This window comes from Syngnathus floridae, chromosome 7 (assembly GCF_059516105.1).
Source record: "Syngnathus floridae isolate MCC-2025c chromosome 7, RoL_Sflo_1.0, whole genome shotgun sequence".
Taxonomy (NCBI): Eukaryota; Metazoa; Chordata; class Actinopteri; order Syngnathiformes; family Syngnathidae; genus Syngnathus; species Syngnathus floridae.
Genome location: NC_142419.1, coordinates 4,942,212 through 4,966,355, shown reverse-complemented (window position 1 = coordinate 4,966,355; position 24,144 = coordinate 4,942,212). Strand labels below are relative to the sequence as shown.

Sequence of the window (24,144 nt, the reverse complement as noted above, 5' to 3'; positions counted from 1 at the left end):
ATATAGTTATGTGTCATGAAACAAAATCCTTGATTGGGATTGTGGCGGGTAAGAATAAGCAAGGTTGCTTCATTTTGTTTCCAATTTCGACAAGTTTTATGTTTCTTCAGTGCATACAAAGAAAACTGTGAAGAAGTGTGATGGTGTACCTGCCAAAACAAGACAAAAAGCACAAAAAAAATGCGCTACTTGCTCAGGTCCCTCAGAACAGTTTGATGAAGTGGTTGGGAAAAGGAAAGTCAGGGTTGACTTGCAAAAGCTGCTGCCCCCAACCGGATAAGCAGGACAAAATCGATGGATGGATGGATGGATGGATGGATGGATGGATGGATGGATGGATGGATGGATGGATGGATGGATGGATGGATGGATGGATGGTAGCTTTCACTTCAGTCTAAAGTCTTTATGGAGACACACTGAGGTAAAATCAAACATTCTCAAAATGAATATCCAACCAGACACAGTCTAAAGAAACAAAAGAAATAATATGCTGAATAGGAAGCTTGAGGGTCAGCACCTCCAAATCCGAGTCCATGGTCCTCGATCGGAAAAGGGTGGAATGCCCTCTCCGGATCGGGGATGAGATCCTGCCCCAAGTGGAGGAGTTCAAGTATCTTGGAGTCTTGTTCACGAGTGAGGGGAAGATGGAGCGCGAGATCGACAGGCGGATCGGTGCAGCGTCGGCAGTAATGCAGACCCTGTACCGGTCCGTTGTGGTGAAGAGAGAGCTGAGCCAAAAGGCAAAGCTCTCAATTTACCGGTCGATTTACGCTCCTACCCTCACCTATGGTCACGAGCTATGGGTCGTGACCGAAAGAACGAGATCCCGGATACAAGCGGCCGAAATGAGTTTTCTCCGCAGGATGTCCGGACTCTCCCTTAGAGATAGGGTGAGAAGCTCGGTCATCCGGGAGAGACTCGGAGTAGAGTCGCTACTCCTCCACGTTGAGAGGAGCCAGATGAGGTGGCTCGGGCATTTTATCAGAATGCCTCCTGGACGCCTCCCTGGGGAGGTGTTCCGGGCATGTCCCACCGGTAGGAGACTCCGGGGACGACCCAGGACGCGCTGGAGAGACTATGTCTCTCAGCTGGCCTGGGAACGCCTTGGGATCCCCCGGGATGAGCTGGATGAAGTGGCTGGGGAGAGGGACGTCTGGGAGTCCCTCCTAAAGCTGCTGCCCCCGCGACCCGACCCCGGATAAGCGGAAGAAGATGGATGGATGGATGGATGGATGGATGGATGGATGGATGGATGGATGGATGGATGGATGGATGGATGGATGGATGGATGGAAGCTTTCTGACTGCTGAGAGGAAATGAATAGAAAAAGATTTATCATTGACCTTCTAAGCAAAATGCACCTTCCTTGTAGACCTGCCGCTAATGCACTGCCCACCCCACCCCCTTTATAGCGGAGTGCTGTGTACATGCATGTAGTTGTCTTGGATCGGAATGGAGCAGGGCGACCAAATGCAGCTTGGACCAGGGTTTATTGGAGAACTTAAAAGACAGACTACAAGAAGCTCGACTAGGGACGAGTATATCTGAACAAAAAGACAAGAACGACGACAACAGACGAGTGAGAGACAAAGGACATCTATGATCCGACAGGGAGCGCAGGGCAGACAGGACTTAAGTACACTACAGGTAACAAGGGGCAGGTGACTGTGATTACATTGATTGTGAGGCAACACAGGAGGGGAGGGGCGACGCGAACAGAAACCATGGTAACCTAGAAATAATAAAGCACCCGGTGACGAGACATGACAGTAGTGGCTCAATCATATGTAAGACTTATTTATGGAAAAGTCATATGGCTTACTGCCAAGACATACGCATGGGTCGAGTACTATCAAACGTAGCTTCAGCAAAGCTTTCGTTTAGGTTGCCACCAGAAAATATTCAACATTTCTTCTTTAACAGTTAAAATTTGTGTTTTCTAACCAGGTTATACTTTTTCGTTCACAATTTAGAGCAATCTCAAAAAGAAGAGAAAGAATCAGAGCTCCTACAAATGCACTGGCCACTTACAAGTGCAGCTACAGTATGCTTACACAGTAAAGCTAAGCTCTTGGAAATTCCACTACAAATGAATTAAACTGGCACCCTTCCACATTTTTCTTGAGCTGTATCATGCATTTATTGAAACTGTGAGATGTGTTGATTTAATATAATGGACATTTTGGGAGGCTGTAATTTGTGGCACAGTTTGAAGGGCAGTGATCTTCTTGAGTGGCCATCATTGCAAAATATAAAAAAGAAATAAGAATTTATTGACAAAACTCCATCAAGTTTGTAGATGACGCATGACGGCCAGTAAAGTCAATACTGTGCACTGACAACCGTCACACTTTTTTCAAAAGTCATATTGTTGTACAACACAGTGTGCTAGGTCTGACGAGAGAAAATGAGATGACCTAGCCAAGACGTTGCGGTCAACAACTCAGTTTTTGACAGCTAGCCTACCCAAAACAACAACGTTTATAAAGATGGACTAATTCCATGTATTTCAACGTTATTTCCTAAAATTATGTTCTTCACGTTGTATGCATTTGTGCTGTAATGTGTCAAAATTGGCCAATTAGTACCGCTATTGTAGCTGACTAATCCTTTCTTTTTACATTTTTCTCATTCAGTTGTGGTCTATATAAAGTGGAACATCAAAGCTTTTATCTGAATTCCTTGCAAAACTCTTCAGTTCCTCAATGAACACGTGGAACAAAACATATCGTTTACAAGAAATTGCAAAAAAGTAAAAAAATGAAATAAAAAATACAACATAGAAAATGGGATTGAACAAATTAATAGCAAAGTAATAAGAAAACACTGACAGGCCGATGGCTTTACCGCTCTACTACGAGCGTGCACGCTGAGTATGTTATTTGAATTCAAAACCAATTTCCCCAGCAAGGGTATGAGTTGATCTGGTGCCTAGTGTATACACGCCCATGCTGTTTGTTTGTTTGTTTGTTTGTTTGTTTGTTTGTTTGTTTGTTTGTTTGTTTGTTTTGTGCAAATCAACAGTTCAGAATGCACATTAAAAACACATTAGTTTGCCATCACCAACAGTCCATGATATGCATCTGAGTATGGCAGCCTTTGACGTTTAGAAAGTTTTAAAAGGTCCATTTAAAGAATGTGTGTTATTATTCTTTTTTAAAAAAAATCTTTTAAGACTTTAGGCAACCTGACTCCTGTGGAGGTTTAACAAAGACCACCTGCAAATCTTGGGGGACTTCTAACGGCCGTGTCATCAAGAATATGATAATAAACTTAAAAAAATATGCAACTCAGTAAAGCCGATGAAATGTTCTGCCTCTCACCATGAAGCCCTCTAGCAGGTAAAATGAATACAGCCAGACCGATAAGCAGCTCCCACTTAACCTTCATTGATGACATTTACCACAAGTGCTGCTTGGGAAAGGTGACGTACGTTATCAAAGCTACACCAACCATGTATTATTTTTTTTGCTGTTGCACATTTAAAAACAACTCTGCATATGGTGATGACACCTTGTAGATATACAGTTGTGCTGAGATGTTTTACATAAGTTTGAGGAGATCCGACCGATGATGAAACAGGAACCATCTCGTTATTGTGCTTTTCTGTATTGTTATGCAGTTTACTTTGAATCTAGTTAAAAAAATAAATGTGTTTTGCTTTCTTGAAAGAATGGAACACATATTACAAATTCTGACTGGGTACACCGTTAAAACTGCTGGGTTAGAAATCGGACGGACCCAGGAAGTTGGGTGAATTTGACCCAACCTTAGATGTTAATCAGAAAAAATAACCAAATTTGTTGGGTTGATTCGTTTTGGGTTGTTTTTGGCTCAACAACCCAGGAAGTTGCCGCAATTTGACGATCCAGTTTTTAACCCAAATTGGGTTGTTTTTACCACAGCATTTTTAAGGGTCTGTGTCAACTTAGGTGCAACTGTACCCTACAGGTATGCAGACGCACATTCTATACGTGCAAAGTCCACAACTTCACCTTTTCCATAACTATCTTGGTGTTTGAAATAAACTGCATTTCATTAACCGTATACAGTTCACCATCTTTTCAGCTTCTCCAACTTCACTTGAGGCTCTCTCTTTTCCCTCGTCTCAATGGCATTGCATCTCACTGAAATACAAGTTAATCCTTTTATAATGGATCATTTCAACTCTGGTGAGTTGAACCTCACAGTATTTCCCAGTCGTTGTACGGCTGAGGTATTCTAAGACTTGCTGAATTCTCCCTTGACGCTTGCCTTCCAAATGTTGGAGGCATTTTCTTTCCTGAACATTCTGGTTGGTTTCTGAACCGTACAACGACTGGGAAATACTGTGAGGTTCTCCTGCACATGTCAATGATCACCTGAAGAAATGAAGAAGGATGTCTGAAATCTGAAGCTGCATCAGTCACAATTAATGAGTCTGCGGGAGAGAAATATGAAATGAGATGATAATGCAGCCCACCTGGAACCAGCTGCATTTATCTACATAAGATTACATTTGCAAACCACCAATGCAAAGTTACTCACTGACTGCACAATGCCTGTGACTCTAATTGTATTCACGATGAGTCACTGAATGCGGACAGTAACGAACACAAAATACTTTCGTCAAAGTCACCTGCTCTCTAGTGTTTTGCATGACTAACTGAGCAAATGTCTGCACGCACAAAGTGAATTCGTGGACAGAAAACCAATCGTGATGTGGCATTGAAGTTGTTACACTATGTTGCAATCAAACCTACCAAGAATCTAATCACCTTTCTCCTCCTTTCCAATTAAACTCCACCCCAAGAGAGTATTCGTAACATATTATCTTTTAGCTTGGAATGCTTTTCCTTCAGATAAATATTGTGAAAAGCCCAATTCCAATGAAGTTGGAATATTGTGTAAAATATGAATAAAAAGAGAAAACAATGATTTCAAAAACCATTTCAACCTATAAAAACCAATTATGATTGCAAGGAATTTAGGAATCTCACCATCTATCGTTGATATTATAATCAAAGGTTTAAAAAAAAATAGAGAAAATCTCTGCATGTAAGCAGCGAATAATAACAACACAGCCGCCTTGCTCGAGTTCATCTGAGAGGGAATGATGCAAAGTGGAAAAACGAGCTGTGGTCAGACCAGACTACATTTTTTTCAAATACATATGATGAAATGTTGGATTGAATAATAAAATATACCGTAATTTCCGGACTATAAACCGCACCAGCTAAAATTCGGGGATATTTTAGTTTTTTTCTTACACAAGCCGCACCGGACTATAAACCGCACGTGCACACGAGTTTTTTTTACAAAGAAAGACAGTCCCACCTACACCTTGTGTAGGATGGGACAAGCTAGTTTATTTATTACCGGTTGCCTTCCAACATAATCATACGATAAGGATAATCTGAAAAACCCTGACATCTCCCTCCTGTTTTATCATATGATTATGCCACCCCAAACAACAAAGGCAAGCAAGAAAATATAACGAAGAAAGAAGAATAGTAAAAATAAAAAACAACAAACAATGATAGCAACAATTTCCAGTGAAGATGAGGTTTTCCTTCAATACCCCAGATCAAACTTATTGTGTAAGCGAAAGACCTGCTAGCCAGATGTTATTAGCAGGAAAAGTCTCACACGGTCCCTCTGCCTTAGGCGACCAGAATGCTATCAATAAAAAAAGAAAAAGAAAAACACAGAAACAGTACATCATTGTATCCATTACTTGCGAAGCATTTTTGATGGTCAAATCAACAAGTTTCCGTAAAACATGCTCAACAGAACACCATCTACGCAATCCACGTCTCATTATCATTATCACATCTGTCACGTCTAAGAAGTTGTATATGTGCTCGTGTTTTCGTCAGCTGATGATGTTCTAGTCTGTAGGTGTGGTCTGTCACTCACACTGGCGCACACACTCGTGTCCAGTTGGCAGGCAGCATCGGACAACTCTTGTGACCACAAAACCACGATCCGTTCAGAACAGGCACGTGCACTCATAGGATGCAGGTGAGGCAGTGCTTCTGAACTTCTGGACGAAGTAGGTCCCGTCCGATGGTGCAGCCATGTTGGTAGTAGAGCCCTTACACCTTGAAAACGGCTCTCTCATCCTAGCACACAGCGGCGATGTCCAAAGCTCCCATCCAGTTTCCTCCGTCTGCAAGTCCAGAGCGGGATGGGTCGGCAATTGTGACAGCTCGGTGTTGATATCCAACTCCTGGATGCCGTGTCCCTGTAAAACAATGCTCTAGACTTTCTTGCTACGTTTCACACAATAATAATGATGAGTATCATCAGATACCTCTCGTGCATACACTCCAACAAACGTTAAGTAGATGTGAGATAACTTGCATGAAGTCTACTTAACCAAACATTCAGTAAATATGGGATAACTTAAAAACTGTCCCGGTCAACAACAATTCATAAATAGAAACTACAAGGTATAATAGAGAAAGAACTTCTCTTTAGCTAAACAAGGAACAAAGGTGTTCTGTTCATAACTAGTGAGGGCCTCTCACAGATAAGACAAGGAAGGGAGTATAAGAACTCCCTAAAACCTGGCAGATGTGTTAGCCTTGAGCGAAGGTATGAGACCTCCGGTTCAGGCCGGCCAGCGCTTCTACAAAACTAATTATCCTGACATTTCCCCACTGTTTATCACATATTTGCTCAAATTCACACATCACCGTAAACAACCCCTTTTCTCGACTCTCAGTCGTCGGATCACATTCATGAGGACAAATATGTTTGCACCAAAGGATAAACGTTGCGATGTCATCATTCAGAATCCCACGGATCTGGGAAAAGTCTGGTAACACAGATGCACGAATTTTGCCATCAACATCATCACGTTGCCGCTCAGACATTAGGTATATCTGAGCAATCTCGTCCTCCATGGGCGATATTACTGTAGTGACGAGACGATTAAACAGAGCACGAAGACATGGCATGCAACATCCATACAAGGTGAGCATAGCAGCAAACACTGCAACTGATGGTAAAATTGAGGACACAAGGGTGTTATACTTCCCAAAAGCAGTCATCCACTTGTAGTGCTCTTTCATCCTCGTTTTGAGGGATCGCAGGCCTGCAATCGCCTCCGTCAGGCTCCCTCCAGGGGCGGTGTTGTTGGGGATGAAGGTGCAGCATTGTTCTCCAAACATTGCGCAGACCCCTGCTTTCTCAGACAACAACATATCATGAACATTGTGGTTCTGGATCGACATTGGGGAAGGCGTTGCTAGCTGTTCATGCACTGCCTCGAGCCCCGCTTGTGTCCGTTTGCCCAATTTCTGCATGTTGTAATGGATGTAATTTATCCTGTCTACGTTCTTGTTCATCATTCACCAGCAGCAAATGAAGGACTCCCATCCTGCTGCAATTTGGTCATTTAATTCTTATTAATCAGGAACTCCTCTAGGGACTCCAATTGCATCAATTTCGGTCAGATCATCGTCGCCTCTCAAATTTAAAAATATTTTGGTTTTTACCACCTTTTTTCCCAGATCTTGGCATGTTGATGTTTATACAATTTCGTTTGACTAGATTCTCTGAAAGCAATGGCTTCTTTTTTTTTTTCTTTTTTCTCACAGTGGATATTATATAGAATGCTCTGTCGCACATTTCACAATCCAGTAGACGTGGCAGATTTCACACAATCTTTGGTCAATGGCAACAGTACAACATAATCGGTCGCAAATCCATACATATGACATATTCAATTTTTTCTGTCTTTGCAGCTTGTTTTGCCATAAGCAATCAATTGTTTCCTTTTTCAGTTACTTTTATAATTAGTTACCTGAAACAAATTATCCACATTCATTCTAGATATTCATCCCATTCTTTAACATCTACAGCGGTTGTTGACAAAGTACACATCTGAACATCATACTTACATGGCAGTCCAGATCCGACACAGCAGATCATCCTGCAAAGGTCAAACTGATCTTTTAAATTGATACAATGCAGCATAATTTTTGGGGTGATCTACGCATATAAGTTGCCCATCTCATCTCTCCCCTATTCATTATGACTCTTAGTACCCACAAATGCCATATTGTTGAAGGTAACAAAATGGCAACAAAGATAGCCACCCAACATGCAATAACGTTATTGTTCCATTTTCTTGTTCCCGGCATTTCTCGAAGATTGAACGTTACCTCAAAAGAAATGTCCCTTTTGTAATTTGCTAGGACTACCTCAACTGACCTTTCTGCTATTTTAATGGCAGTTGGTGTAGTTATCAAGATTCAACATGGCTCTTCCCCCTTGGAAGAACACCAGTGTTTCGTTTTCAATGCTCTTAATGAAAATGTGGTTTGTTCTTTTTGCCTTTTAAATATTTTTCTCATGTAATCTGCCAAATTTTAATCATCCTTAGTTTCCCACTTGGATTCAAAACACGGTAATCTATATTGTCGCCCAAAAATTTTTTATACGGGGTTAAACCCACAGTACTTGTAATATTTATGTACAGTTTGACCAGGTCTAAACATTTTGTCCATGATCTTCCAGTTTTTTTGTTTGTTTTTTCAAGCACATCTTCACACTTTATACCAGTCCTATCATGAGAATTAATTTCTGAAATCCCATATCTCGGTATTATTTCTTTCTATGACGTTTTTGCAACTGTTAAGGCATTCAGTGTTTTTGTTTTTGTTGAAACAAGCTCTACAAAAAAAAAAATTTGTTTTGTTTTGAAAATGTTTTGAATATGAATCAAATCCATATGTTGTATAAAGCTGACTGACCTGCCCCACTATCCCTCCTCTTGAGCCATGTGACACGCACTTTGGCTCAATATTGCTGCACATTTGCATAAGTTCTTTGGCAGGATAGGTTTGTCTTCTGGCCATTTATAGATGCCATTCTCTAATCTTGCCCCTCTTTTCGTCCATAATTGAATTTCACTCCATGGACTTTGTCGCTGCACATCTTTAAAAATGTTTCAGTGATTTAATCTGCTTCTTGTGTGTATAAAATTTGAAGTGTCTTTTGCGCTGCAGCTTTGTGGTTCTGTCTGCAAGCTTGTTACCTCTTGACGCCTTATCAGTCTCCTGTGTGTGTGTGCTGCACACGTGCATATAGCTACTTTTCGTGGCAATTGAACTGCTTTCAGAACTAGCTTAGCAAGTAAATGGATGGCCTCCCCGAATGGGGCGCGACTCAGCTAGCTTGTAGTTTCTTTAGTTACTTTTCAATCGTTTTCTCATTGTTTATCACAAGAATCTTAGAAATTTGAATACAAATCAAAATGCAAGTTTTATTTTACTCAATTGTATGATTTAGAGAATCCATATGTAGTAAAGTGTTGTATTACTACATATGATTTCATCATCATTTAATTTGACTTTCTTTCCAAAACGCTCAACTTCTCAGTTCACACATCTTCTACATGTGTTACTGGTTCTCCAGTTTTTTCTCTAGTTAATTATCAATCCAAAAGCTACGTGTTTCTTTTTAGCATTCAACCTGCTCAAAATCACTCTTTCATCAAAGTCGCTCTACTAATTTCCCATAGTAGTCGCCAACGACTTCAACCATTCAACCTTTCATTCAGGCACTCATTCATCAATTCTCATCATATGCATCTCACACAGTCTCCAAAAAGGAGTCTTCCTATCACATTGGTCCCAATTCATCCAAGCTCACCACACAACATTCATATATCATTTTCAACTCAAGGTTCCTGGTAGAACAATCCACCAATTAAAAAAAACTTAACTAAAAAAAAAAAAAAAAAAAAAAACTACTGGCAAATTAATTTGAATTTTTTCTTTGTTTTTAAATTTGAAGAACTCAATCTCTCAGATGTAATTTACATTTAGAATTTTATATAATCTTATAACACAACCAATCAATTATTCCCATTAAATGTAGCATTGCAAAATCGTAAATTCACAATTTAGCTTCTTCCAATTCCTGAAAGCATGTTCTGTCGTTTTTTTTTTTTTTCTTCTTCGAATTTCTCATGTGGGCTCAACACTTAACATGCACTAGTGTGGATTAGTTTCTGCTCGCAAACAGATTTCTCTCTTTTCCTCTCATTTTTATCTGTCAAAATTGTTTCTGTTCTGCGGTGTAAATTGAATAGACAGTCTAGCAAATGTCTTTATACTAAAAGTTTAGCCAATCTTCATCAATTTAACACGTACGCACACATATGCACAGCTCTCGCGTGCGGAAGGTAGGTCCCAGCACCAATGATTCGTCACAGGCTGGCCATTTCCTGTGGTCGATCAGGAGCTGGTCCCTCCCATGCACACGAGGACAGCACATTCTAATTTTATTTATCTTCTAGAAGCAAGTTGCATTTGTTTACCACTTGATTTGCATATTTTAACTTTAGTGTAACACAATTTGATCTCTAGTCATTTGTCATTGGGCATACAAACAGCATTGTCATACTTCTTGTATGGACAGGAGCTCTAACAATCTTAAAAGATTTTTGATAACCTGACAATGACATGTTTTGCTGTCATATGGGAGAGGTTTCAGATCTTTTAAATTTTGATACATGATTTGCATAGGAGCGGAAGCTCCTCTTGCCCCTTTGCTTGAGCCACGGCTTTAGCTGTGGCCTTGCACCTGCTCACAGGGGCCTTATTAACTCCTGGTCTGACAAACACTTGTGACCTCATCAGTTTTCATCTTTCTAGCTTTTGTCTCTTGAATTCGTTCTCATCTCTTTGTGAAGATTTCAACCACACTCTAGCACTTCTACCACTTCTTCCACATTTCAAATTTCCTTGTACTCCATACATTTTCTTCCACTTCAGCATGTATTGCATACAATTAAGAAATCTACTCGCCATGTACCTTTCATCTCAAAGAAGAACAGAGCAAGAGATTTACAGTTCTTATTTCCCATCTTAATTTTAGTAGTTTAAGGTTTTACAATTTTTTTTTTCAAATTTTTTTCTTTGAGGATCCTCAATGCAGGTTTAAATTGACCTTTCAACGGATTGCTAGCCTGTTTTATTGCCGTGGATCAACGCTAGAACTGCTATTTAGTCAATTTATCCTACCAGTCACACACTCAATCACACAAGTTATCCCTGCCTACGCGAAGTCCTCCCTTTATGCATAAAAAGGGAGCTGCTTCATCCAGTGAGGGGACTCTACAACACCCCCCACCTTCCCTGGGAACTAAAGACAACAGTCCTTGTCCCCAGCCCTGCCAACGCGAAGTTGTACTCCTTAGAACAGTGGTCGTCAAATAATGATCCACGGAGGTACTGAGATTTCAAAACAGTTTGAGAACCACTGCTCCAAAAGAGACACCTCATCCAGAGGGGGACTCTACAACACCCCCTCCTTCCACAAAACTTACTTTTTCCTGTGCACTTCTACCTTTTTACGCGTTTCACAACAACAACACAATCACACAACTTCAGGCCTTTAACTTACTTGTCCCCTGGTTCGTTGCACTGCCGGGTCCCGTCAATCCAACTCTGTCAGACGAAGGCAGACCGAAGATGCTGGCCCAGCGAAGAATTCTCTTCCCAGGACTTTCTTCTTCCTCCAAATGGACGCTGGCTTGTCGACAATGCAGCACGTCCTTCTTCGTCAGACAGATAGCGGGTATGAGGGATCCCGGGTTTCGGCACCAAAATTCACTCACTCCAACTTATTTTGCAAGAACCACACGGGAGACAAGTAAGTCCTTTTAGACACTTGCAGCCCGTTGAAGGAATGAAGCCTACTCTCTCCCTCCTGCAAGGGCATATTTATTAAGAGAAACAGAGTGGGGGTAAGAGTAGGCTGAATAGGAAGCCCTTGTCCTCTAGTCAAAACATATCAGGGGGTGTTTTACGACCTTGTGTAGGATGGGACAAGCTAGTTTATTTATTACCAGTTGCATTCCAACATAATCATACGATAAGGATAATCTGAAAAACCCTGACAATTAGTGCTCACAGTTCCTAATAAGCGTGAAATATCACAGTGGGAAACATACCCATTTCCCAGCTTTTTTGGAAAGTGTTCCAGGTCTAAAAGAGGGTGATACGCAAAAACAAAAGGATAAAGTTTAGTCATTTAAACATCACATATCTTGTGTATTTATCTGTTGCGTATTTAATTGAATATTGGCCAAAAGGACGTTGCCATGTTATGGCTTCACAAAATGTGCAAACTTCATTAGATTTGTGTTTTTTATATTAAGTCACGTATCACATGATAAAGTATGTGTTATTGCTCTTATTATTTGATTACTTTGCTATGATTATAGTTAATAACTTAATGACTTCGTTATTTATCTTCGAAACTTGCACAAAATACTTTGACTCATGTAGAACTTGATTGAGTCTTGTAAAGGACTCCCAGAACTGTATCAAATGCCTTGTTGTGCATTACATAAGTTGAATCCGAAGAGAAGATAAACCCAATATAGATGCAGTCTCCGACATCCAAAAGCAAAAACGTACGGTTTGTGACTCATTAAAATCTCAATAAAGTAGACATATCTTGGCATATGATTTGTTGGTGATTAATAAAATATTATTTCAAGAACAAAGGCTTTTCCATTCAACAAATGCGTGAACTGCTGCTAAAACTGAACAGCAGCCAATGTGCACAGACAGCAACAGAATACCAAAGGCGCTGGAGCAAGTTGCCTCCAGTTCCTCAGAGATTAGAGGAGGGGGAAGGAAAGGAGATGTGTTGGAGGAGGCATAAATGAAGAGAAATGAGGAGCAGCAGCTTTGGAGAGGCAGAGTAGCAGAGAGAATAAAAGGAGGAGGTGTGGAGACCCATGCTACTGCTTCTATGCTCTCAGCATCTCGGATCCCAGAAATATGAATGGATCTCGCCTGGCTGCAGTCCGCTCCGCGTGGACTGGCTGCGGGCTGGCGAAGCGACTCCGGACTGTGGAGGCAATAAGAGCGTAAAGAATGCTTGCAGCCACTGAGCGGCACGCAGCCGACAGGTTCGGGGATCAAAGAAAAAGAATGTAAATAATCTAGCACGCAGGAGAAGGAAGAGAAAGAGGAGAGAGTGGTGGCTATGGACATGCCGGAGGATGGATCATTGTTTAATAATCAGACTGCACATGGGCCGGAGCCAAGCCAAGGAGAAGCGCGTCCTGCATGGGCAGTTACGGCGCTGGCCAGCGTGCTGATCTTCACAACTGTGGTGGATGTGTTGGGGAACCTGCTGGTTATAATCTCTGTAGCGAAGAACCGTAAACTCCGAAATGTGGGTAAGAAGCTAAAATCTATTTGGTGTGCATGTGTGTGTGTGTGTGTGTGTGTGTTTGTGTGTGTGTGTGTGTGCGCACACTCATGTAAACAAACAGCCTCGCGGTTGTCAGCTGAGAAACAAGCGTAACGTTTTTATGTGAATCAACCTTGACTGAGTGGATGACTCGGCGGACTTTAAAGGACTCATTGTACTAAGTTCATCTTGTTTTTCCTTGTTTTAATCACTTCACTGGTTTCTTTTATATCAAACTAATTGTTTTAGGTTCTTTACCTGACATGTTTCGGCGGTTTCTTCCGCCTTCATTAGAGTGTCTCTGATGAAGGCGGAAGAAACCGCCGAAACATGTCAGGTAAAGAACCTAAAACAATTAGTTTGATATAAAAGAAACCAATGAAGTGTTTAAAGGACTCAGTCGAAACGAACGGATTTTAATTAATTCAGGTGCCAAACTGAATGGCTTGCTTTCAACGGTCTGCCTCATTCATACGACAGACTACTAAAGTCTTACTCAATTTGTTTGTCATTGATATTCACATTCCACACAGCGCATGGAACTGGACTCTTGCAGATTGACGGTGGGCGGCTCGGTGGCACACTGGGTAGCACGTCCGCCTCACAGTTAGGAGGGTGTGGGTTCGATTCCACCTCCGGCCCTCCCTGTGTGGAGTTTGCATGTTCTCCCCGAGCCCGCAAGGGTTTTCTCCGGGCACTCCGGTTTCCTCCCATGTCCCAAAAACATGCTTGGTAGGCCGATTGGGCACTCCAAATTGTCCCTAGGTGTGAGTGCGAGTGCAAATGGTTGTTTGTTTCTGTGTGCCCTGTGATTGGCTGGCAACCGGTTCAGGGTGTCCCCCGCCTACTGCTCGATGACGGCTGGGATAGGCTCCAGCACCCCCGTGGGGACTAAGTGGTTCAGAAAATGGATGGATGGATATATATATATATATATATATATATATATATATATATATATATATATATATATATATATATATATATATATATATATATATATATATATATATATATATATATATTGAGCTGACTAGCTCAATCAGTAAGTGACATGACTTACAAACGGAAGACCCGGGTTCGATTCCCGGCAGGGGCACAATATGAGCAATGAGCGATTACCTTACCAACAGTCAGTGTGCGTCCTTAGGCAAGACCCTTAACGGTACCGCCTACCTCAGAGATAATGAGAGTACAAGAAACGAAAGACATGCCGGCTCAGACGTCGCCCGGACAAACAAGGTCTGCGTCAGGTGCTGGGGAACCAGAGCACCCTGATGAACTACTGGAACAAGACACAAATGGGCGAGATGCGAGAATAAGGATCTGTTGGAATGCTACTACTCCAGCAACCCGAGCGAGAGAGGTTACATATGGAGAATGTGGGAACAATGGCAACTTCAATACCCACAGTCAACACTATCGGCCAAGCAACTAGTAGCTCAATGTTCCAATATCCATAAACGGCACCTGCTATCACACCTCGAGATTGATGAGATACAACACAAATGCCATAGCGAAGGCCAACCAGAGCACCAGGTCAGAGACGAGTTAAATCCATGTAAAAGTCCAGAGGTTGGGGACGAAACCCCAATAAGCACAATCAAGCTGAACGAGGCAGCAACTGACTTGAAGAACAAGAACACGGTGAGAATGAATGCTCGGGAACCTAGATACACACTGCAGAGGCTAAGTGAAGTACCCTCAGAAAGTCTCCTAGAAGATGTGAATGCAGCATTGACAACAATTCCTACGGCTACCATCACTGAAACCAATGAGCTGATATACACCTCAGCAGCAGTGATCCTAGAAATGCTTGGCTACAAGAAGAATGACCATATGCGACCACAACAGTGCCCACCATGGAAGAGAAGGCTGGAGGCCAAAATCAAGATAGCACGGAGAGAAGTGAGCCAAATGACAGAGGCCCAGAAAGGTGCAATGAAAAAGCAAGTTCCTAAGAAATACAGCCAGATGCCCATACCTGAAGCACTCGAAACTGCCAAACAAAGACTCCAAGCCTTGGCCAGCCGCCTAAAGAGGTACACAAGAGAGAATGAAGCCAGACGAATAAACAGGTTGTTCACAACACAACGAGCGAAAGTGTACGCTCAGTGGCAGGGGAATAATAGCAGAGCAGACCCACCAAGGCTGGAAACTGAACAGTACTGGAAGGATATATGGGAGCGGGAGGCATCCCATAAGAAGGATGCACAGTGGCTGGTGGCTCTGAGAAAGGACCACAGCAAGCTCCCTGAACAGAACCCAGTAACCATCACAGTGGCAGACATCCAGAGAAGAGTCTCAGGAATGAAAAACTGGACAGCACCAGGCCCTGACATGATCCACAGCTACTGGCTCAAGAAACTTACAACTCTCCATGAGCGCCTGGCAGCACAAATGAACCAGCTGCTAAGGGATGGGACTCACCCTGAATGGCTAACCCAAGGGCGTACGATCCTGATCCAGAAGGATCCATCAAAGGGTACAGTCCCATCCAACTACCGGCCAATCACCTGCCTCTCCACAACATGGAAGCTGATGTCGGGCATAATATCAGATAAGATCAGCAGGCACATGGATCAATACATGAGCACTGCTCAGAAAGGGATTGGTAAAAATACCAGAGGAGCAAAACATCAACTCCTGGTGGATAGAACAGTCACCCAAGACTGCAGAACTAGACGTACCAACCTGAGCACTGCCTGGATTGATTACAAGAAAGCATATGACTCAATGCCACATACTTGGATCACTGAATGCTTGAGGCTGTACAACATCAATGGGACTCTGAGAACCTTCATCGCCAACTCGATGAAACAGTGGAAAACCACACTTGAAGCCAATGGCAAGCCACTTGCACACGTGACCATCAAATGTGGTATATACCAAGGAGACGCTCTGTCCCCAATGCTGTTCTGTATAGGACTGAACCCCCTCAGCCAAATAATCAACAAGACGGGCTATGGATACCAACTCAGGAATGGGGCCACCATCAGCCACCTCCTCTACATGGATGACATAAAGCTGTACGCTAAGAACGAGCGGGACATTGACTCCCTGATCCACACTACCAGGATCTACAGCTCTGACATCGGAATGTCATTCGGACTTGAGAAATGTGGCCGCATGGTGACTAAAAGAGGAAAGGTAATCCACACAGAGGGGGTCTCACTCCCAGAAGGAACAATAGCAGACATTGAGGACAGCTACAAATACCTTGGAATTCCACAGGCAAATGGCAACCTTGACGAGGAAACAAGGAAAGCAGCCACAGCCAAATACCTCCATCGAGTAAGGCAAGTCCTAAGAAGTCAGCTCAATGGCAAGAACAAGTCCCTAGCCATTAACAGCTACGCCCTACCAGTAATCAGATACCCTGCAGGAATCATACGGTGGCCAAAGGAAGATATACAGACCACAGATATCAAGACACGGAAGCTCCTAACCATGCATGGAGGGTTCCATCCCAAGTCCAGCACCCTGAGACTGTACACTAGCCGTAAAGAAGGAGGCCGAGGACTAGCGAGCGTGAGAGCCACTATCCAAGATGAAACATCCAAGATCCATAAGTACATCAGGGATAAGGCCCCAACGGATCACGTGCTCAGTGAATGTCTCAGACAATGGGCATCAAAGGAAGATGATGTGCTGGAGGGACCATCATGGGAGGACAAGCCCCTACATTGGATGTACCACCGAAACATAGCTGAAGTAGCTGATATCCAGAAATCCTACCAATGGCTAGAAAGAGCTGGTCTGAAGGACAGCACAGAGGCACTGATCCTGGCTGCACAAGAACAGGCCTTGAGCACCAGAGCAATAGAGGCCCAAATCTACCACACCAGACAAGACCCCAGGTGTAGATTGTGCAAAGAAGGTCCTGAGACAATCCAGCACATAACTGCAGGGTGTAAGATGCTGGCAGGTAAAGCATACATGGAGCGCCATAACCAAGTAGCTGGAATCGTGTACAGGAACATCTGTGCAGAGTATGGACTGGAAGTCCCAAGATCCAAGTGGGAAACACCTCCAAAGGTGGTAGAGAATGACCAAGCCAAGATCCTCTGGGACTTCCAGATCCAGACAGACAGAATGGTAATGGCGAACCAACCGGACATTGTGGTGGTGGACAAAGAGCAGAGGAAAGCCGTTGTGGTTGACATAGCCATCCCAAATGATGGTAACATTAGGAAAAAGGAACATGAGAAACTTGAGAAATATCAAGGGCTCAGCGAAGAGCTGGAGAAGACCTGGAGAGTTAATGACTGTGGTCATTGGAGCACTAGGGGCAGTAACCCCCAAACTGGAGGAGTGGCTGAAACAGATCCCAGGAAAAACATCTGACATCTCAGTCCAGAAAAGTGCAGTACTAGGAACAGCAAAGATACTGCGTAGAACCCTCAAGCTCCCAGGCCTCTGGTAGAGGACCCGAGCTTGAAGGGAAAAAGAGACCACCCACGGGGGGTGAGGAAAAGTTTTTTTTTTTTTTTAATATATATATATATATATATATACATACATACATATTATGGCATGCCGTTCAGGAAATTAATATTTGAATATATTGAATGAACCTTGAATATATTGAATGAACTTCGGAATACATTGAATGAACTTCGGAATATATTGAATGAACCTTGAATATATTGAATGAACCTTGAATATATTGAATGAATTTCGGATTATATTGAGTGAACCTTAAATATATTGAATGAACCTTGAATATATTGAATGAACTTCAGATTATATTGAATGAACCTTGCATATATTGAATGAACCTTGAATATATTGAATGAACTTCAGAATATATTCAATGAACTTCGGAATATATTAAATGAAATTCGGAATATATTGAATGAACTTTGGAATATATTGAATGAAACTTGAATATATTGAATGAACTTCGGAATATATTGAATGAACTTCGGAATATATTGAATGAAGTTTTACTAAAACCAAGTCAAGTCAGGTGGTAGCCTTCAGAATTTGCTGGCTTAATAATATGGCATCAGCTGAAATATTCCACTACTTTACTGAACTGGAAAACTTTTTTGCTATAGGTTGTACTCCAAATGACACTAACAGTTTGAAGACTGTATCTCGTCACATTGAGGATCATATCTCCATTATTGCGTCATTCATAGTGCTTATGAGTAATAATGTTCAACAAAACATTGCTGAAAGAACATTATGCGTCCTTCTTGAACGACTCAACAAGTCTCTAAACGAGATGTTGGCGGAAATAACAGTCCAGCTGGAAGTTGATGGACGACCGCATGACATGGGCACACATTCTGCATCTCAGAGAGGAAGGCTGAGGTAAGTAATATTTAAACAAGTGTATGGCGATGTAGGCTAATGCAGCCCAAGAATAATATCTACTTACAAACTTATTATTATTTATCATCACATAAAAAAATATTATAGGCTGCAAGGTACTTGCTATAGGAATAAGACGATTAATTCACATGTGAATAAACACATTAACACATTTGTTTTTATTTTATTTTTTCTCTTTGAAGGTACAACATACCAGCTGCTCAGCTGATTCACATGCGAGATTTAGGGTTTAGCTGGATCACCATATCTCGGATGCTGTCTGTAAATATACGAACACTGTACAACTACAGGACACAATTCGGTCTGGTGGATTATGGGAGTTTCACTGACATTACAAATGACGATCTCGATCGTCTTATTGCTGATATTGTCAGACAAACCCCCGGTTCTGGAGAGACCTATGTCACTGGTAGTTTGAGAGGGAGAGGAATCAGAGTTCAGCGTTGGCGGGTACGGGAGCGTTTAAGGGCAGTAGATCCAGTGGGGCGAGCCTTGAGAGGACGAAGGGCAATTCAACGGAGGGTCTACAACATGGGTCACCAACCTTTCTTAATCCGAGAGCTACTTCCTGGGTACTGATTAAGGCAAAGGGCTACCAGTTTGACACACAATTCTGAAATAGCCAATTTGCTTAATTTGGCTTTTACTATGTGTTATTATTGTCATTTCCAGTTCACATGTAAGTGTGATTTTAACAAGAATAGCAAAAATACAGTCAAACCTTGGTTTTTGACCACAATCCGTTCCAGAAGGCGGTTCGAGAAGCGAATTGGTCGAATTCCGAATCTGGTTTTCCCATTACAAATAATGTTTTTTTTTTTTTAAATCCGTTTCAAGACAAAAAAAAACCCGCCTTTTTTAAGCAGTTTTTCATTTGCGCATATTTGTCGGATCGCGAAACTGCAGCGCACCGCCGAACGCGCAACCGTCGCGCGTCGCCCACCGCGCAGGTCGCATTATTGTGACAGAGCCGCCGCTGAAATTTAGAAAATATTTTTAAAGTCCTAATGTACTTCCCCAAATTTAAGTGGACCTAAGTGTGCAGGGAGCTTAATTTTGTCCAATCGCGCAACTGCAGCGCACCGCCGAAGCGCAACAGTAGCGCGTCGCCGACCGCGCAACTGCCCCGCCCTGGTCGCATTATTGTCACAGAGAGGTCGCTATAATTTAGAAAATATTTCTAAAGTCCTGATGTACTTTAAAACTTTTAAGTGGACCTCAGGGCGCAGGGAGCTTAATTTGGTCCGATCGCGCAACCGCAGCGCACCGCCGAACGCGCAACCGTAGCGCGTCGCCGACCGCGCAACTGCACCGCGTTGGTCGCATTATTGTGACAGAGCCGTCGCTAAAATGTACTAGATATTTTTAAAGTCCTGATGTACTTTCCAAAATTTAAGTGGAACTCATTGCGCAGGGCTCTTAATTTGGTCCGATCGCGCAACCGCCGCACGCCGGGCGCCCACTGTAGCATTGCTTTAAGAGCGTCTTTTTGTTTTAGGATGGCTTTACTGCTTCCACTTGCTTTCTTTGGAGGCATGATTAGGGGTTAATACAATCCTCAAAGTAACGAAAATACAATAACAACGGACTCAGTCGGCATCCAGGCCGCGCGGTCGGGTTTTCTCGGGTCTTCCCGGCTCATCTCGCGAGGTTCGACCTCCGAATTTTGTTTGACAACCGAAGCAAAAATATCTCGAATTTTTTTGGTTCGAATTCCAATTATTTCGAGAACCGGGACGTTCGAAAGCCGAGGTTTGACTGTAAAATAAATAGATGCAGCTCACTGACAAGTGCCGCTATTTTGAGCTAATTTTAGAACAGTTCTGCGGGCGACTCATGCGGTCCTCACGGGCGACCTGGTGCCCGCGGGCACCGTGTTGGTGACCCCTGGTCTACAATGTATATTCCCCAAATGAAGTGTGGTATGTGTTTTATAAATTTGATGAACATTACCGTAATTTCCGGACTATAAATCGCGTTTTTTTCATAGTTTGGATGGGGGGGCAACTTATACTCAGGAGCGACTTATGTTTTTTTTCACAAATTTTTACGTGATCATTAAGACATCACTTACTTACAAGTATAGTTGACCACTTCCCATGTTATTTTTAGTATAGTTGATCACTTCACATGCGTTTATATCTTTATCTTGAACATATTCAAAACATAAAAAATAGAAAAAACATCAAATAAAGTAATTAAAACTTTAAAGCACCATATCCAAGTCCACTGTCTGCTGTATGTACACTTGCTCCATTTTTGCTCCTCTTATATTTATTATTATCATTTATTATTATTTGTTTATTTATCATTTATTCAACACTCTTATTCATTCATTGTTTGTGCCTTCTTGGGTTTTTTTGTTTTGCTTGTATGCATATGTGTACTATCTCACCGAGGGATAGTGGGAACGTAATTTCTTTGTGTGTCTTGATATATGAAAAAAAAAAAAAAAATCGACAGTAAAGCAGACTTTGACTTTGATAAAACAACCAAATAAACAAAACAAAAAACTACATCTGAAAAAAATTATATTTTCAGACGAAACTGGATGAGGGCGCTCTAAATTTCACCGTTGGCCGTGACTCAAGAAAAATGGCACCAAAAAGAAACTCATATTTTGCAGGTTACAAACTTCAAGTTGTAAAATATGCAGCTGAAAACAGTAATCGAGCAGCAGAAAGAAAGTTTGGAGAGCCGTGATGTACCAATGGATTACTATTTCAAGTGACGTCAGTGGCGCGCCGCGGAGCAGCGGTTGTTTACATAAAGAACAAACGTACCCACGTAAGGACATCATTAGCGGTGATCATTAGCGGTGATCATTTCTAAGTGACACGGAGGACAAAGAGTTTGAAGGAATTAAGGATTTGGAGTGACATAGAAGGTTTGAAAAACTATTATGGCTTTTACGCACGCCCGGTCCTACTCCACTGAGTCGGGGGCCGGCGCTCGGCCAAGTGGCTGTCCGCGAACGGTGCATGGGGCTCGGACATGGCCATTACGCACGCCCGGTCCTATGCCATGGAGCTCTCGTGTCTGGAAGTCCACGCCGCCACACGCTTCGAAGTTTGTTTTGTTTAATAAAGAGCCTTTTACCAAACCCACGTCTATCCTTGTACTTTGTTAACGCTACAATATATACTAGATCTGTGGAATAAAGACGAGGCTGACGTCAGGGCCCACGCGCGGCGATGTTGACAAAGGACGAGGAATTTGATCGATGGATTTAATGGATTTAAAGTGCACGGATGGTTTGATAATATTATTGCTTATATCATAGTTATTTGAAATATAGTTTATCTATCGTTATATGAGCCTGTGGAATATTTTGAAGTGCAAGCGCCCTCAGCCGCGCGCAGCCATTGTTGACAAAGAATGATCAATGGATTTAATGAATTGGAGTGACACCGATGGTTTTATAAACATGTTATTTTTGTAATAGTTGTCCTAAATCACTCTATATGTTACGTCAGGCCCGTTCTCAGCTCCTCATTTGAGTTTGTCACGTTAGCATACCTATCGTTTAGTCTGTTGCTATCGTATCGAATGATTGATGGATTTAATGAATTGGAGTGACACCGATGGTTTTATAAACATGTTATTCATGTAATAGTTGTCCTTAATCACTCTATATGTTACATCAGGCCCCTTCTCAGCTCTTTGTTTGTGTTTGTCACGTTAGCATACCTATCGTTTAGCCTGTTGTTGCTATCGTTTAGCCTGTTGTTGCTCGTTCATGACTGTTTTTGGTGTGGGATTTTGTTGAATAAATTGCCCCCAAAATGCGACTTATACTCCGGAGCGACTTATATATGTTTTTTTTCATTTTTTGGGACATTTTATGGCTGGTGCGACTTATACTCCGGAGCAACTTATAGTCCGGAAAATACGGTAGTTATTTTTTCCTAGCTGGTCAATAATGCGCAGCAAAGGGTCGCAGGCAGGAGTTGAACTGCATCTGCAGCAGAGGACTTGTAGCCTTAGTACATGAGGCGCATTACATCCGAGATTGGAACATTCTTATTACCAAGTACAAATAGTCTTACAGCAAAATCAATGAAGTTACATTTTTATGTACATCCAGTGTTGTCTATTACAATAATAATCATAATAATAACAACAACAACAATAATAATGATAATAATATTAATATTAACAATATCAAAAACAGAAATAATAATACATTTCTTCTTATTCCAGGCATATTGACACAAACCACAAATTAAATCCATGGGGATTTGTCTATCATGGAGCAGTTGATGGCTACAGTCCCTGCATTACCTTTCTGAGATGATGCACAGACAACCGAGCATCGACTGCCTTGCATCTTTTCCAGGGTGCTGTGAATGTATTTGGACTGCCACACTAAGTCAGGGGTGATGCTGGTAGCGAGAACATTGATGTTGCACAGTTCATGATTGCAAATCGAGGAACAAACAGAGGAAGTTTGATGGTTGGACGTAGTGTGCATAATCAAAGGATCGAAAGACTGTGGGCAGAAGTAAACAGGGTTATGTCAGCATACTATAAAGACCTTTTCCTCTTCATAGAATATGTTTTAGACAGCACTGACCCTCTTCACATTACATCTCTTCAACATGTTTATCTTCCTAGAATAAACAGATCTGTGGATGAGTTTGTGATCCAGTGGAACAACCACAGCTTGAGGACAATGGCGAGTCGGTCCCCACTGCAACTGTGGACAATGGGAACGCTCCAACTTCCTCAGGATCAAAGGCCACTCAATCGTGTGCCTGTGCAACCCCCTTATGATCACCAGTGGGATGTGGAGTTAAGGCCCATCAACCCCTTCAGTGATGATGGAAATCATGGAATTGAACTTTTTGTCAGAGCATGTGACCTACTTGAGAGATAGTCTACTAGCATTGTCTACAGACAATTGGTAAAGGCATCCAGGCAGGTTCGGAGGCGGGTTCAGGTGTGGCCTGAGGGTGCCTCCGATGCACTTCATGACTGCTTCGACACCACTGACTGGGACTTGTTTAAGCAGGCGGCCACCTACAACGATCGGACGGACATAGAGGAGTATACTGACTCTGTTTCCTCTTACATCACGAAGTGCATCGATGATGTGACTTGCTCAAAATCCGTCGTCACTCGCGCGAACTGGAAACCGTGGCTGACAGGGGCTGTCCTCAGACTGCTGAGGGCCAGGGACAAGGCTTTCAGACGGGGGATGAGGCTGGCTTGAGGACAGCAAGGGCCGACCTGTCCCGGGGCATCAAAGAAGCGAAAAAGGCGTTCTCGTGCAAGGTCTCCACCCACTTCAAGGACAGCAAGGACGCACGTAGCCTTTGGCAGGGCATTCAGACCATCACGGACTACAAGCCCGCGCCGAGGAGCTGTGAGGGCGACATCCGTCTGCTGAACGATCTTAACCGCTTCTTTGCTCGCTTCGACGCCCAGAACAGCACTTGCCCGCTGAAGACCACTCCCCCCCCACACGAGCAGCCCCTGCGCCTCTCTGCCGACGGAGTGAGGAGGGCGCTTGCCGCTATTGACACCCGTAAGGCAGCGGGCCCTGACAACATCCCGGGTCGAGCGCTGAAGGACTGCGCTGGGGAGCTG

General features: G+C 42.6%; 1 protein-coding gene and 1 pseudogene across 1 annotated transcript in view; both read left to right on the top strand.

The window, feature by feature from the left end:
* The first annotated feature begins 12,732 nt into the window (after positions 1-12,732).
* LOC148394841 (melatonin receptor type 1B-like) overlaps positions 12,733-24,144 on the top strand; it is an 87,765-nt gene continuing 76,353 nt past the window's right edge. Inside the window, exon 1 of the mRNA XM_088381015.1 lies at positions 12,733-13,195. Coding sequence (XP_088237141.1) covers positions 13,000-13,195 — 196 coding nt within the window. The 5' untranslated portion in view covers positions 12,733-12,999. The remainder of the gene's footprint in view (positions 13,196-24,144) is intronic.
* On the top strand, positions 22,475-23,829 carry LOC148394844 (uncharacterized; annotated as a pseudogene).